We start from the raw sequence: 15,999 nt of genomic DNA, 5'->3' as shown, positions 1-15,999 counted from the left end.
CAACCATGCATTGATTTGAATAAGAGACTGGAATATGAATAGGAGAGGCCTGAATAGAAAGAGGAGGAATAAAAAGTAACAATAACAATACATTTGTAGCCTTACAGAGTATTTGTTTTTAGATGGGGTCAGTGACCCCTGTTTGATAAGCTGGAAAGAGTCAGAAGAAAATGGAAAATAATTTGAAAACTATAAAATATAGATGATGAAGACCAATTGAAAAGCTGCTTAGAAGTGGCCATTCTATAACATACTGAAAGTTAACTTATAGGTGAACCACCCCTTTAACTAGTTATTCCATTGGATCGTTTTTTATTTGCAACAGTATCTAATGTAATAATAATAATAATAATAATGTCCCTATATAGACTGAGCTGTCATTATCTTATTATTGACTGTCACATGTAATATCTCTTTATTACAATACTATCCGCTGACTGTCACATATAGGGATGTGCAGAGAATTCTTCTATTGGCAGTTTCAAATGTGTCGATCCTCTCTGCTCTTTATTTCAGATTTTATACATCAGACCCTGCACATGACCACTACATTCACTCTCTTTCTCCCCCATACACTGGGTCTCCTGAGGGTTTGGTAAGGGAATGGGGGCACCATGCAGCACAACTACAACTCCCTGCAGCTTCAGACACCGGCCACTTTCCCTTACAAACCCTACAGGACATACAGTGTAAGTGCCCCGTGTCTCAAGCTGCAGGGCGTTGTAGTTGTGCTGCAGGGAGTTGTAGGTGTGCAGCAGGGAGTTGTAGTTGTGGGGAGGGGCAGGTTGCAGGGTGTTTATATTTAGAAAGAAGCCAATGGTCTCCAGTCAATAGACGAATAAGGAATGTGGGCTCAGATGGGAGGTCGGCAGTAGTCGGCGAAGCCCATTGGGTGGGAGTTTAATGGGATATGATGAGAAATTAAAGGAGCCACTACTTGTGTATAACGGGGTGCTGGGGGTGTGGCTTAAGCAGGAGCAATGGGGAGTCTCTCTGTTTGGGGGGGTCTGATGAACACGTGTGTCTGTGTGTCTGTCCCTCGCCCCATGTTTGTAGATGATTTATGGGTGGGGGGCGCCAGTAAGTGGGATGTTCTCTTGTATAATGTGCCTAAATAACACCCTCATTATCCCCTGCCTATTCCATGCCCCCCCCGGGTCATCCTGACAGCTGCCAATCTAACTGCCCCCCCCCTCAGGTTTGCGCTGTTGCCATAGTTTCAGCTCGGGGCATTTCCTTATAAAGTCTCGTTACTTCCATGCCCCCGACCCCTCACACCCCCCCCTGCTCCTTCTCTCAACTGCCCCCCCAGGCTTATTATAGCCCCCGCAGCTGCCAATTCTCTTGTCTCCTTCAGATGTTTGACCCCCTGACCCTTCCCAGGAATTCCCAGTCCCCCTATTTGCCTGGAAGCAGTGGCCCCCGTGCCAGCCAATCAGCAGTCATTATATTATATATTAACCATTTGCTGGCGCTTAGTCTGGGCGTGTGTCACAATGTCTGACCCCGTTTCCAGTGTGTGGGGGGGGGTACAGACAAACAGCTGCAGGTAATGCCATACTGATTCCCCAGTCTCTTCTACACTCACTGGGCTCTTTGCTGCTTTTATTCTATTCACCCCCATCACTCCCCAATTAACAACTGGGCTTCTCCCCTAACTTACACTTCTTCTCGTTCTACAGACTCCCCCTGGGGACCCCTCAGCAGCCAAGAAGGAAGCCCCCTGTTCCCCCAGCGCACAGCAGGTAAGGAGAAAATAATGTTCAAATATTGCACAGGGGTTTTGGGTCTCTCCGTTGGGATCTTCAATGCATCCTCTTTGCCCCCCATCACTGACCTATAGGGAGGCTCCATACTAATCTGTAGGGCCCCACAGCTACAGCTCTCAGTGACCTATAGGGAGGCTCCATACCAATCTGTAGGGCCCCACAGTTACAGCTGTCAGTGACCTAGAGAGGAGGCTCCATAGCAATTGTCATTTCGGGGAGCCACTGACATCCTTGGCCAACTCTTCCCAAGCTGAGTTACGTATTTAATTCTCCCCGTGCCAGAGAGTAGGTAGCACTTGCCCACGTGTGACTCTCTAGAGATGATCTTTGTCTGAGGCCTCATGTCCTACTCCCCATCTTTTGTCTCCCCCTCTTCTTATCCATCTCACCCCTATTTGTTGTACAACAGACTGTTCCGCCCCGGGCCTGTCCCCTCTCAGGCAGGGAGACTCGCTTTGTAAGTGAACTTGTGACTTTTGCCTCTGCTCTTGTCCTTGGCTCCGACACAACGTTCCACCAGCTGCGATTTATCTGTGGGCTGTAGTGTAACTAATACTTGTGTCTTGTGTAATGTGCTCCCCTAGTGAACTCTTGCACCCACACAAGCCACATCCACTACTGGCTCAGCTTAGTGGTCTCCTAGCCACAAGTGGAAGCACCAATTGGTCCATTTGGATTTGTTGCCTATTACTGCCTCTTCCATTGGTCACAGACTTGGGGTGTATTACCAGGGCACAGAGAATGGTGGGGAGCAGCATAATGCTCTATAGAACATATTCAGCGTCCCATTGCCACGGGTTGGTTACCAGTTCTGTTTCTGAATCATGGCGGCACATATGTGTATGGCACGTATGTGTGTGTATATATAAATATATATATATATATAGATATACTGAATAAAGTACCCCCTCTTGTAAATTATAAGGATATTATGAGTTACCGAGGAGTTTCATGACCATATAAAAACACGAGGCTGAAGGTCATGGAACTCCGACATAACTTCTTGTATCCTCATATTTTACAACTGGGGGTACTTTATATATACTTTATATAGTGAATTAAGTACCCCCTCTTGTAAAATATAAGGATATTATAAGTTACCGAGGAGTTTCATGACCATATAAAAGTACGAGGCCGAAGGCCGAGTGTTTTTATACAGGTCATGGAACTCCGAGGTAACTTCTAATATCCTCATATTTTACAACTGGGGGTACTTTATTTATTATAATACACCCATTTCAATGAGTCATGTGACAGAAATGACATCAGAACTCACCGTTTATAACTGATGACATCAGAACTCACCGTTTATAAGGATATAATTTACAGGATATTCATGGCTTTTGTGTATTATAATATTATAATACACAAGCTTCAGTGAGTCATGTGACAGAAATGACATCAGAACTCACCGTTTATAAGTGAGTGTGTGTGTGTTGGTGTAAGTCAAGGATGTGGGATGTGGATGCTGGGGGTGCCACGTGGTATTTGTGGCTACCTGTACCAGACCTGTACTTGCCCAGCACATGACACCTGCTCACTGGTTACAGCTAAAGCTTCACAATGAGTCTCATTACATGTATGGAAAAGCCTGGGTGCCCTTGGGTCATACATGAGAATGCAGCGTGGTGCTTGCTTATATTCCTTCTGTTAGCCCCACCCTCTTGTGTTAGCCCCACCCTCTGCACTGTGCTGCCATTGGCTCCCTTGTATTTAGGAGCATGTAGTGTGCCCCTCTCATTATTCTGAACTGATTCAGCCTCACCGTTTAACCCTCTTTTGTTCCTTTCAGGCCTCCATTAAGTTTGTGTCACAGGCAGAGAGCCGGCAGGTAAGTGTAAGATCCATATGTAGTGCTCACACGTATGCTTCTATATACACCTGTATGGGACTCACCTCTTCTCCCACCTTTTCTCCCCTATTTCTCTTTCCTGTTTTTGTACCCCATAATCCAGACACAGCCCGGAGTGATCAAGTCTCTGCCTCTGGTGCATGTGACCGATGTCTCCCCACAAAGCCCCTCCCGGCAGGAGCACAGGACCCCCCAAAGCCCTGTAAGTGACCCTTATCCTATAAGTGTCTGTGTAGCTTCCCACAGTTGTGTTCCTTTACTGACTGTCATTTTTCTCTCCCATCTTCCCTTAGGCTCCACCCGTTATCCCTGAAGATGGCTTCCCCACCAATGCCAAGCAGGCGTATAAAACGTACGCAGCCCTCCCCTCTACTCATGCCAGCCTGGAGCAACAGGTACCTCCCAAATATGTGTGGCCCCGGGTTCAGAGAATGTTCTGCTGTCAGGCCACAGTCTGATACTGCTCTGTATTGGCCTGTCTGTGTGACACCCTGCTGTGTACTGGGGGCTAAAGGGCATATTCATATGAACCACTAGAAAAGTGAACACATTGTTTTTTGGGTTAAGATCCCCTTTACTATAATGTGCTGTACATGTGTATCCTGCAATGTTGACAGGTCATTATTTATTTATTTATAGTTATGTGGCCATGGTGGTGCTTCCTGTTCAGGCCCCTGTATTCTGGGCCCCTATATTCTGGGCAACTGTATTCTGGGCCCCCTGTATTCTGGGCCCCCTGTATTCTGGGCCCCCTGTATTCGGGGCCCCTGTATTCGGGGCCCCTGTATTCGGGGCCCCTGTATTCGGGGCCCCTGTATTCTGGGGCCCCTGTATTCTGGGGCCCCTGTATTCTGGGGCCCCTGTATTCTGGTCTGGGGCCCCTGTATTCTGGGGCCCCTGTATTCTGGGGCCCCTGTATTCTGGGGCCCCTGTATTCTGGGCCCCTGTATTCTGGGCCCCCTGTATTCTGGGCCCCCTGTATTCTGGGCCCCCTGTATTCTGGGCCCCCTGTATTCGGGGCCCCTGTATTCTGGGGCCCCTGTATTCTGGGCAACTGTATTCTGGGCAACTGTATTCTGGGCCCCCTGTATTCTGGTCCCCCTGTATTCTGGCCCCCCCTGTATTCTGGGCAACTGTATTCTGGGCCCCCTGTATTCTGGCCCCCCTGTATTCTGGGCAACTGTATTCTGGGCAACTGTATTCTTGCCCCCCTGTATTCTGGGCATCAGGATTGGTCAGCAAACTGCAGTCCTGCAATGGGATTGGCTGTGACTAGTAATAAGTCCATGTATAAAGATGATTCATTCCTGAGCCTGAATGGACCCACTGACAGGTTTTCCTTTTCCTAACAGGACCCTGGGACTCCCCGGACTCCTGACTGGATCAGCACCAGCAGTGAGGTGAGTGTAAGGCGTGAAAGTGATATGATAAGTGATGCACTGGATTCAGATGGATCTGAGCAATTTTTATTAGGATTCTGATTCAACCGGGTTCTATGGACTCTGATCCCTGTGCTCTCCGTGTGCCTCGGGTATTTCCACCAGGCAAATTCAGTTTGCTATTTGCCCCCACAATTCGGGGATTTTGTTGGGTCAGTCTGGAACTACCTTTGGTTGTCAGGGTGATTGTCACCCCAAATCCAAGCACTTCAAGGGATTCCAACCTCCAAAGAGACATTTCTGAGTTCTACCAAGTGTTGCCGTCAGTCTGATACAAATAATAATAATGCAAATAATAATACATATAATTATAATAATATAAATAACAATAATACAAATAATAATATTACAATAATACAAATGGCTGTGGATTTTGGGTTGTTTTCGCTGACACACTTGTTCCCCTCTCACCAGTTCTTCCCTGGGGGCTTAGACAGTCCCGAGCAACGCTCCTTCCGAGACCGCCAGAAGTACTTTGAGATGGATGTTAAGCAGCAGACTGAGAAACCGCCCAAACGCGTGTCTCTGGTGGGGGAAGATGACCTGAGGAAGATGAAGGAGGAGGAAGGTGAGTGATGTCCCCTTTGAAGTGTGTGCCCCCCAGTAACCTCTGTCCCCCAACAAACTCCCTCATTCCCCTCTCTCCATACCTTCTGCCTCTCTCCCAGCCCGGAGGATCCAGATGAAGAGAGAGCAGCTCCTCCGAGAAGAGGAAGAGGGCAGTGCAGGAGACGCCAGCCCCCATACAAGGGGCCCCAGCACCCCAACAAGTGTCTTTATTGAGGGAGTGGAGTATAAAATGGAGAGGGTGGATGGAGGCAGCCTCTCCTCTCTCACTGGGTAAGTGTCTCAGTCAGGAGGAGAATTGGGTGAATATATAATAAAGTTTTTGGTGCTGGTGGGTTGTCGGGTCCATAGTCTCTGTATCAGGTTCTAATGACAGTTGTACCTGTTCCAGGTTCTCTCCCTCAGAATCTCAGCGCAATTCACTGGAAGACTCTTTCCGGATGGAGCAGAGACCCAACTCTATGACGGGGTGAGAGGCTGCTGCTCCCCATGTTCCCCTCCTCCATTCTTCCCCTCCCATTCCTCTAACCCCTATTTTGTCCCATCAGGTTGACCCCTGTATATCCCGGGGGATTGGAATCTGTCCCACCTGTCCGTACAGTGAAAGCAGAGAAGCGACTGCAGGAACGACTCAGAATGCAGAGCCCTGAGCTCACTGAGCAGGAGAAGCAGTTGTCCCCGGCCGAGCGCAGAGCCCTGCAAGCTGAAAAGAGAGCCATGTGGAGGGCTGCCAGGTGAGACCCCCAGCACCGGCCTATGGGCTATTTGCTACACTTGAGACTTGAGAGACCCCAATCAACTAAATGCAGAGAACTTACTCCATGTTTATCTGCTTCCCTTTGTACCCTCTCCTTTCTCTTTTTCTTTCTCTCTCCTTCCTTTTCTCTATCTTTCACTTGGTGGTGCAAACCCTTTTTTACTTCTTTGTGTGACTCCCTCTCTTCCCCGTGCCGCTGCCTCTCTCCTTCTTCTCCCCTTGCTGTGGCCCCTGCTCTCCCCTTCTCCCTCCTTTCTGGATGTGTCGTCCCCTATCTTTCAGTCTCTCAGTGAAGTCTCTTGATGGTTTTGCTGCCTCTTTCCTCACTATGTGACTGCTTTCTCTCTCTCTCCCCTGTGCCGTGCCGTTTGGGGGTGCAGCAATATGGAGGACAGTATTAAGCAGTATGAGTTGTCTCTTGCAAGGAAGCTGTACCAGTCCCGGCAGAACAAGCCTCAGATCCCTGAGGAGAGCGGCAGGTGTGAGCGGGGGGTGCACATCTATTTAGGGCACAGTCTGCACAAGCGACCCCCCACTTGCTGTCCCACTGCTAGGAGAAAGTATGGACAAACATACAGGAACATTCATGTGCCCACACTCACAGCTTTACACATGTATAAGGAACACTTGCCCTGCATCCTCCCTGCACATAACCACTCCCTGCATGAGGCCCCTCCCACGGCCTATGAGCCGGATGAACAACCTCCTACCTGAGCGAGTGCATCTCACCTGCTCAATAAGAACTCAACATAAACATTAGTACAGAGACATGCCTCATTGCTATTCACTCACACACCAGCTACTCACCCACTCACACACCAGCTACTCACCCACTCACACACCAGCTACTCACCCACTCACACACCAGCTACTCACCCACTCACACACCAGCTACTTACCCACTCACACACCAGCTACTCACCAACTCAGACACCAGCTACTCACACACCAGCTACTCACACACCAGCTACTCACCCACACACCAGCTACTCACCCATTCACACACCAGCTACTCACCCACCCACACACCAGCTACTCACACACCAGCTACTCGCCCACACACCAGCTACTCACACACCAGCTACTCGCCCACACACCAGCTACTCACCCATTCACACACCAGCTACTCACCCACCCACACACCAGCTACTCACACACCAGCTACTCGCCCACACACCAGCTACTCACACACCAGCTACTCGCCCACACACCAGATACTCACCCACTACCTGACACACCAGCTACTCACACACTCGTACACCAGCTACTCGCACACCAGCTACTCGCACACCAGCTACTCGCACACCAGCTACTTGCACACCACCCACTCACACACCACCCACTCACACACACCAGCCACTCACACAGCAGCTACTCGTCACACAGTGGCAGTTTGATTCCTCACTGTGATGCTGCACTGGATGGTGCCTGGGTGGCCTCTAACACGTGGTACACAACAGTGGGTATAGTACATGCCCTGGAGAAAGAATAGACAGATGCTGCTTCTCTGCTAGTGCTGCCTGGCAAAGCTTGTGTTGTTAGAAACATTGTCTGTCTTATTAATGTCATTTTATAGAAGTTATTCATTATCCCCATATATACACCTCCCCCATGTCAATCCACCCCCAACCAAGATGTCTCCCAGGTACAGAACTCTGATACTCCCTGGTACTTCCTGGTACTGGTCTGCTCTTTCTTTGGTTTATCCTTAACTTAAAGGGGTTGTTCACCTTCAAATAACTAGTTGGTTTCAGACACATCACCAGAAATAATGACTTTTTGTGTGACTGTTTTTCTAATATTGAAGAGTAAAGTGTCATTTTTCACCTTCTGAAGCAGCTCTGGGAAGGGGGGGTCGCCGACCCTGTAAACTGTTCTAAATTGATACATTTAACTGATCCATTTCTTATCTTTGTCCCTGCTGAGCAGAATCCCTGAGTTTCATTACAGGCAGCTGTTAGACTTGATACAATAGTTACTGATACTCCAGAGATGCTGCTGAGAAATGGATCAATTAAATGTAGCAACTAATTGTATCAACTAATTGTATCAACTAATTGCATGAACTCTATGTACCAACAAAACGTAAAATTGTAACAGAAGCTGCACCTGAATTACTGAGCTGTCACTCAAACACCAGAGACACAAACATTCAACTTTACACTTAGATTTAGGAAAAAAAGTAAAAAGTAAATAATGGAAAGTAATTGAGAAAAGTCTTTATTTCTGGGGAACAAGTGAAGTAAAAACAGTGTTTGCAGGGTGAACAAGCCCTTTAATGAAACACTGGCCCGTTCAATAAGATCACTTACCTACAAGGGCCCCAGCTACACAACTGGCCTATTGAGGCCTACGCCTGCTCTTAGCACTGTAACGGACTGGCTCCTGCATGCCACGTTTTCATTGGTGGAATAAATATTGTTTTGCTACATACAGTGGTTCTCATTGGCTGGCTGCCTAGAGCTTTAACACCCACCCCTTGTGCCGCATGTTTCCCTCTCATTCACTTTCTAGCCCCGCCCCTTTGTCTCACTTTTCTCCATTTTACTTGTGCTTCACCCCTTACCCATCGTCATCATCATCATGTTCTCTTGTCCGTCCTCTCACTGCACTGCTGGTTCTCCCTCAGGATGAAGTCTCTGGAGCAGGACGCACTGAAGGCTCAGATGATGATTGCGCACTCTAAGGACAGCCGCAAGCGCAGCACCCTGGAGCAACTGGCCGAGTCCCCTTCCCCTGCACCCACACCATCACCCACCCCACTGGAAGGTATGTCTGCTGCCAACACAACTCTAGGGGTTGGGGGCACCACTTTTACTCACATTTATCTCCTGATTTGCTCTCTCTCTAGATTACAGCCCCCGGCTACTGACGTCTCCAGGGCGACTGGTGAGTAAAGGGCAAGTGAAGCCAGCGTTTGGGTGGGATGAAGATTTGGTAAATAGATCAGGGGGGAAGTCGTAGGCTTCTAGGGGGGAGTCTGGTAAGTCTGTTGGCTTGTGCCTCCATTGCCCGTTTGTGGCCCCTCCAGTAGGCAGCAAGCACCATGGCATCTCCCTCAGTGCAAGGGAACCCGGGTGCTGCCTGTGGGACTCCCCATTCCAGAAGCAGCCGGACTGGCACAGAAGGGTTTAGTTGTGCCAGGGCTTGTGGGTTGGGGAGGGGACAGAAGGTCTTGTTTTACTGCTCCTTCAGCTTCTCACTCTTCTTTTCTCTGCTTCTCTTTCCCTTTATTATTCCTTGTGCCCCCTAAATGTTTCCCTGTGCCCCTCCTTTCTCATTCCCCCTCATTCTCCTCCCATGACGCTCCCCCTTATCAATCCCACCCCACTTATCACTTATAATGGTAAAACCATTTTCCCTGTGATTTATTCCTTGTTAACCCCTCCACTTCTTTTACCCCTTTGTTTTGCCCATTACCCTATTTTTCCCTTTTGCTCCATCTATTTCCCCCCATTTTACCCCACACTCTGCTTTCCAGTCTCATTCAGACAAGAAGTTTGACTACAGACAATTTGCTGCTATTCCGTCTTCCAAACCGGTGTATGAGATCCAGGTAGAGCTTGCATGCGGTCATGTGACCCCTAGTCTGCCGTGTGCTGGTGCTCCCTTTGTCATGTGATCAGACCAGCCAATGGGGAAATGTGACCATGCTTTGTCATGTGATCAGGCCAGCCAATGGGGAAATGTGACCATGCTTTGTCATGTGATCAGGCCAGCCAATGGGGAAATGCGACCATGCTTTGTCATGTGATCAGGCCAGCCAATGGGGAAATGCGACCATTCTTTGGTGATGGTGTTGGCTCCTGGGCTCATAATGTGGTCGGGGATTTGTCTGGTTACACCATGTACCTACGACTCAAGAACCACTGCACCCTCTCACAGAGCAGCGTCACTGTCTGCATGCGACTACTGGCAATGAGTAGCCACTATCCACATGTACTTGCCCACAGACTGCATGAGTCCTTTGTGCCTGGTCCCCATAGAGAAGTGTGTGACACAATTGTGTTAGTGAGAAGCTCTCTATGACCACCCCCATTGTTGCACCCTAAGACTGGCAGGGAACCCTAACTGAATTGCAGCCTGTGTGTTGGGCAAATGGGGTCCGGATTGGTGAAGGAGTTTTGCAGACAGGCCGTGTAATTACACCGAGGTGCAGCCTGGGGGCAGTGTGCTTGCTGAACTTGCTCAGCGCATTCATCTTCTTATTGGCCAGTATTTATGTTTAGGTTTCTTGTTGGTCGCATGCAGGTGCTGGCTCACTGTGGGCTCTGGGACCACCCTAGTTCTCTGTCTCCTTTGGGTGAATCATTAGCCTTTTGTAGTGCCCTTTCCCTTTAATTGCCCCCTCCTCTTCCCCAGGGTAACGGTTTTCTCTTGTTTTAGTCCCCTGACCTGACGGGAAACCTGAAATGCCCAGAAGATTCCAGAACATCAGGTGAGTGTGAGCACAGTGTGTATTGTACAGGGTATAATATATATATATATGTATGTGTATGTATAGGGTATATACGGCACAATGCATCAATCAACAATGCAGTTGTTTGTTTTGCTCCAGGGGGCGCTCTCATTATTAATATCCCAACTTAAAGTCTGTTTAATGCAGAATAAAGTCTATCAGCGCTGTGATGTCTGTCTGCTAAACTGGCCAGGCTCACTTCACTGGGTATATCCCTTGGCTGGAGCCTCGGGGGGGGGGCAAATAACTGGGAGCGGTGTCCCCACATGAACTGTACAGCACCGAGCACTTCCCCCAAAGAGCAACAAGACACTCAAACTGACCAACCCAAACTGACAACTGGTTGCGTCTCCGGGGGAGGTGCTTATGGGCTGGAGGGATAAACTGGTTGGGTCTCCGGGGGAGGTGCTTATGGGCTGGAGGGATAAACTGGTTGGGTCTCCGGGGGAGGTGCTTATGGGCTGGAGGGATAAACTGGTTGGGTCTCCGGGGGAGGTGCTTATGGGCTGGAGGGATAAACTTCCTCCCCTCTCTCCTTCCTCTTCCTCCTATTTCCCTTCACTGACAGTGAATACCCTAGTGCACAGACTCATCAGGTTTGCCCCCCCCCCTCCGGTGTCTGGCCTTTGCCCCACTCTATTTAAAGGGGATAGAGTTCTGCACTGTGATTGTTATTAATGCACAGAGTTTAGGGGTACAGAGTTTTTGGGCAACAATTGTAGACCAAGGGCCACTATTGGCATTTGCTGGTCCCGGAGCCAAAGTGCTACTTGTGTATTAGATTGGGGCAGTTCTGGTTATTGGCCCTTCTCTGTTTCCCACTGACTCCTCTTTCTGCTCCAGACTGATCCTTTCCTCTCTCCTCTGTACATCCCGGCAGCACTGCATTCTGGGTAGGAGCCCTCTACTTGCCCGTGTGTGTGTGACTTGGAACTAACACTGTGTGGCTACTAACACTGAGCTTTATCAGGGCCCTGGCAAGTAGCCTGAATAGGAAACTGGTAGTCCCTAGAAAAGCAGAGTTGTAACATCACTTACATTTTGCTGCACGTCTATCACTGGGGAAACAGAGTCTTGCTTTATGGCAGAGGAGGAGCTATGCCAGTTTAGAAGAAAAGCCTGTTATTTGCAATATATATATATTTATTTATAGGTTTAGTTTGTTCTCTTTCAGCTGAGCTTTCCTAACATTTCCCATATTTCGCTAGATTTATTAGCCACTCCTCTCCAGCCGGCAGTGCAATAAAGGGCAACTCACCCTGCCATGGGTTTTGTGAGACTTATATCATTTCTACCATAAAGCAAGACAGGGCTGTGGTGTTGGGCAGACAGGAAGTAAGGGGAAGCCTCTAGGGATTCTGGGAAGGGAGGAATGTTCTGTTTGGTCCTGTGTGACTCTCCTATGATAGGAAAAGTGCCACTAGTGCCTGGTTTGCCCCCATATGTGGGTTTATAGTTGGCTCCATAAATATTTGGAAAGAGACAACTTTATTTCTAATGTTGGTTCTGTACATGACCACAATGAAGTTTAAATGAAACAACTCAGATGCAGTTGAACTGCAGACTTTCAGCTTTAATTCAGTGGGTTGAACAAAAAGATTGTATAAAATGTGACGAACTAAAAGTCTTTTTTTTAACACAATCCCTTCATTTAAAATTCATTGTTGTCATGTACAGAACCAGAATTAGAGAAAAGCTGTCTCTGTCCAAAGATTTATGGACCCAACTGTATTTTTGTGGGTGTAAGGGTGGGTGTAAGGGTGGGTGTAAGGGTGGGTATAAGGGTGGGTGGTGGGCGTGTGCTGTAGTTTCCCCTCCTACAATCTGACCGCTGCCTCTCTCCCTCATTTGTGCAGTTACCTGTAGCTTAGAGCATATCGAGCAGGAGCCACCGGAGGAGGAGGAGGAGCATGGAGAAGATCCCGCCCCCAACACATCAGCACTGGAGGAAATGGCCACATACAGCAACAAGCGCAAGCTTCGGCACACAAGGCGGAGCCTGGAGACCGCCGTCCCCACATAGATGAGCCGCTGAGCTCTGCCAGCACTGTGACTCCTCCCACCATGGACTGTACGCTGGGCGGGGGTGATTGGACCCCTGAAATGAGCGGCTCCAAGAGACACACTGTGAGAATGGGCCCCACGTGCTGATCAATTCAGTGGGGCCCGTGTGATCTGATTGGTGGAGGGAATAGATTAGCGCTCCTCTGCTACTTTCTTCCTCTTACTCTGGGTGGCAGTTTCATGTTTCCAGCATGCAGACCTCAACCAGGATTGGCTGCCCGTGAGCTTAACCAGGATTGGCTGACCATGAGCTTAACCAGGATTGGCTGCCCGTGAGCTTAACCAGGATTGGCTGCCCGTGAGCTTAACCAGGGGTGGGCTAGTGGCACCAGCAGCTTCTTTTCTACTGCAGGGCATCTTGCCTCCCACTCACTAGCCAGGCTTAGGTTTAATTTGAATGCTGGGACAGCGACCCCCTGCTGCTGCTGCTGCTGCTGCTGATTTATAGACCAGGAATCCAGTGAGTGTGAGTAGTTCCCCTTTATTTCTCCCCCCACATCGTACAAATCATTTCCCAGCCTCCTCCCCATAGTCTGACAGTTTCACTGCTTTAGAGAATTGCGTCTTCCAATGTTTTAATTAGTCTCGTTTTAACCTTTTTTTTTTTTTTATAGCAGAGATGGGCCCAAGTGAGTGTGAGTGTGAGTGTCCTTTAGAGCCATTTCTGTCTCCGCTACACAATGATAAAGTAAAGGGGCAGGTCTGGGGGTGAGTGAGGTTATTTATGAGTGGCTGTGTATATTTATAGTGTGTGTGTGTGTGTGTTAGTGAGGGTGCACAGCAGTGCAGGAAAGCAGCCACCTTCTACAACACATTCATTTCTGCCCCTCGTTTGTCTCTCCGTGGCCTTAACCCAATTAACCATGACACCAATACCTGCCAGCAGGGGGCGTGGCCTGTACACTACAGCATTTCCTATTGGCTAAGGGCCATGCCAACCCATCTGAGCATCTTCTGTTTTAGGGGGGCAACATGCAGGTTCCCATTGAGGGGCTCTGCCACTCTCCATATCGTAGGGGGTTTTACTGTGGGGGAAAAATAAATTTGCTTTTAATCAAATCTGTTGATTTTAGAAGAATTTTATCACATAGTTGGGTTTTTATATAAATATTCTCGTTCTGTGACTCTCATTGTCCATGGCTGCACGTTCCTCCTCCAGCCCTGCAGGGGTTAATGTCACAGCCAGTGGCCGATGCCCATAATGATGTCATTGTGGCCCCCAAACCGTTGGCATGTGCCCCTTGTTGGCTCGGGGTCTTTCCTTGGCATCATCTCTGGTGAGTACGTTTCTCCTCTAGTCGCTTTGCTCCTCCTTTTATTCTGCAACTTTGGGGAGAACCTTGTCTCTGTCGCCTCCAAACTCAATTATGGGGCCGTTTTTAATCCCACATCTTAATAGTGGCACCGATTTCTTGTTCTCTGTTCTGTGTGTGAGACTGAAGGGGTCTTGTAGCCCTCACTGCCATTAATGCACCAACCCATAAACATATCACTGCCATTAGTAGATTTGGGGGGTTACTGACCCATAAACATATCACTGCCATTAGTAGATTTGGGGGGGGGGGTACTGACCCATAAACATATCACTGCCATCAATAGATTTGGGGGGGTACTGACCCATAAACATATCACTGCCATTAGTAGACCATGCATGCAACTTTTGGGTTCATGTGATGGAGGCCGCCTCTCTTTCCTTGAACTGGAATACTGTACTGGTTGGTACTGGTGCTGGTAGAACTCCTAATGCTGTAGTGAATGGTTTCTGGCTAAAAGCCCCAGTCCCAGCAGTATCACTTCTTTTCTTCTCGAGTAAATGGCATTTGGGGGGGCGGTTCTCTGCCAGCTCCAATGAGCCCGGTAGCCAGAGCCCATATTGATAGGCCACCCAGCTGGCAGTGGATTCATTGTTGGATATTTAGTGGCCCGGTAAGGAATATTAGTAGTCGTTATTGGACTTCCAACACCAAAAAAGCAGAGTCTGTGGGGCGGTTAAGCCCATTTAATATCAAGGCTAATTATAATAATATAAACCCGTCCTGTTCCGAAACTGAACCCCATCTTTGTGTCACTATTCAGTTTAACATTGAGGAGTGGGACCTGGGGGTCTGTGTTTTGTGCACAATCCCCCCCAGACTCATCTCCAGAGGAGGAACCAGAATTCCCTGGCGCAGTGATCCAGTGATCCAGACGCTTATTGGTGGCTTGGGGGTGCTCTGGTCTCCCTGGCAGTGGTGGGTCGTTGCTTCTGATTGGTTCTGATTGGTGCCTTATTGTGGCCATGGTGCACGGCATGAGAATCCACGAGGAGTCGGACTTTGCTTCTCTTCTGGAACCGGGGGGGGGGGCAGGATCTTTTCTAGAGTCTCGTACTGAGCTGATGGCTCTTCTCTCTTTTTGGGAAGAGGAATTTGAGTGTCAGTTCCCTGGGAGCACCAATACTTGGGGACCCCCAAAGCTGTAACTAGTGACATTTGTACAACCAAAGAACTTTATTTTGTGGTTCACAAACAATAAATTTACTTTACATTTATCTGTGTTTTTCTCTGTGTATCACTGCTGGGGGGGGGGGGGTGTAGCCCCTAATGCTCTGTACTCAACAGCACCCAAACCTCAAATCCACGCAATCAAGGGCCCCAACCTCTGTTCAACAGTGTAGCCCATCTGCCCCTTCTGTAGCCAAAATGGCCCTTGAGGAATGGGAAATGTGATCACCACCCCTTAGCTCATATCAGGTTACCCATATATAGAAACATTGGGGTAACCATCACAGTTACCCATATAAAGAAATATTGGCGTAACAGTCACCCTGCTATGTTCCAGGGGTCCCCAGGGTACAAATAAGCACTCACCCCAAATCTCCCCCTAACTGACCTTCAGACTGGGCCCCCTTAGCTCATAACAAGGTTACAGATATATAGAAACATTGGGGTGTCACCCTGCTATAGTTCCAGGGGTACCCAGGGTACAAATAATCACTCACCCCAAATCTCCCCCTAACTGACCTTCAGACTGGGTCCCCTTAGCTCATAACAAGGTTACAGATATATAGAAACATTGGGGTAACAGTCACCCTGCTATAGTTCCAGGGGTAC

General features: G+C 48.7%; 1 protein-coding gene across 19 annotated transcripts in view; it reads left to right on the top strand.

Annotated features, from left to right (window-relative positions):
* The window catches only part of scrib.L (scribbled planar cell polarity protein L homeolog), a 55,662-nt gene extending 40,225 nt beyond the window's left edge, over window positions 1-15,437 (top strand). For 10 of the 19 annotated variants that reach the window (XM_041566737.1, XM_041566747.1, XM_041566740.1 and 7 more), the window contains 16 exons: window positions 1,683-1,745; window positions 2,179-2,226; window positions 3,562-3,600; window positions 3,725-3,823; window positions 3,915-4,016; window positions 4,974-5,021; window positions 5,475-5,628; window positions 5,729-5,900; window positions 6,019-6,096; window positions 6,176-6,361; window positions 6,765-6,863; window positions 9,014-9,153; window positions 9,236-9,273; window positions 9,866-9,940; window positions 10,771-10,822; window positions 12,700-15,437. In XM_041566737.1, the coding sequence (XP_041422671.1) occupies window positions 1,683-1,745; window positions 2,179-2,226; window positions 3,562-3,600; window positions 3,725-3,823; window positions 3,915-4,016; window positions 4,974-5,021; window positions 5,475-5,628; window positions 5,729-5,900; window positions 6,019-6,096; window positions 6,176-6,361; window positions 6,765-6,863; window positions 9,014-9,153; window positions 9,236-9,273; window positions 9,866-9,940; window positions 10,771-10,822; window positions 12,700-12,866 (1,560 nt within the window). In that variant the 3' untranslated portion in view covers window positions 12,867-15,437. Of the gene's footprint in view, window positions 1-1,682; window positions 1,746-2,178; window positions 2,227-3,561; window positions 3,601-3,724; window positions 3,824-3,914; window positions 4,017-4,973; window positions 5,022-5,474; window positions 5,629-5,728; window positions 5,901-6,018; window positions 6,097-6,175; window positions 6,362-6,764; window positions 6,864-9,013; window positions 9,154-9,235; window positions 9,274-9,865; window positions 9,941-10,770; window positions 10,823-11,686; window positions 11,737-12,699 lie in introns of all 19 variants that reach the window. The other 9 variants (XM_041566738.1, XM_041566753.1, XM_041566756.1 and 6 more) reach the window with 7 other exon arrangements.
* Window positions 15,438-15,999: the final 562 nt, after the last annotated feature.

This window comes from Xenopus laevis, chromosome 6L, assembly GCF_017654675.1.
Source record: "Xenopus laevis strain J_2021 chromosome 6L, Xenopus_laevis_v10.1, whole genome shotgun sequence".
In the NCBI taxonomy this organism is placed as follows: Eukaryota; Metazoa; Chordata; class Amphibia; order Anura; family Pipidae; genus Xenopus; species Xenopus laevis.
The sequence above is the reverse complement of the archived record's forward strand: the minus strand, read 5'-3'. Positions and strand labels throughout refer to the sequence as shown.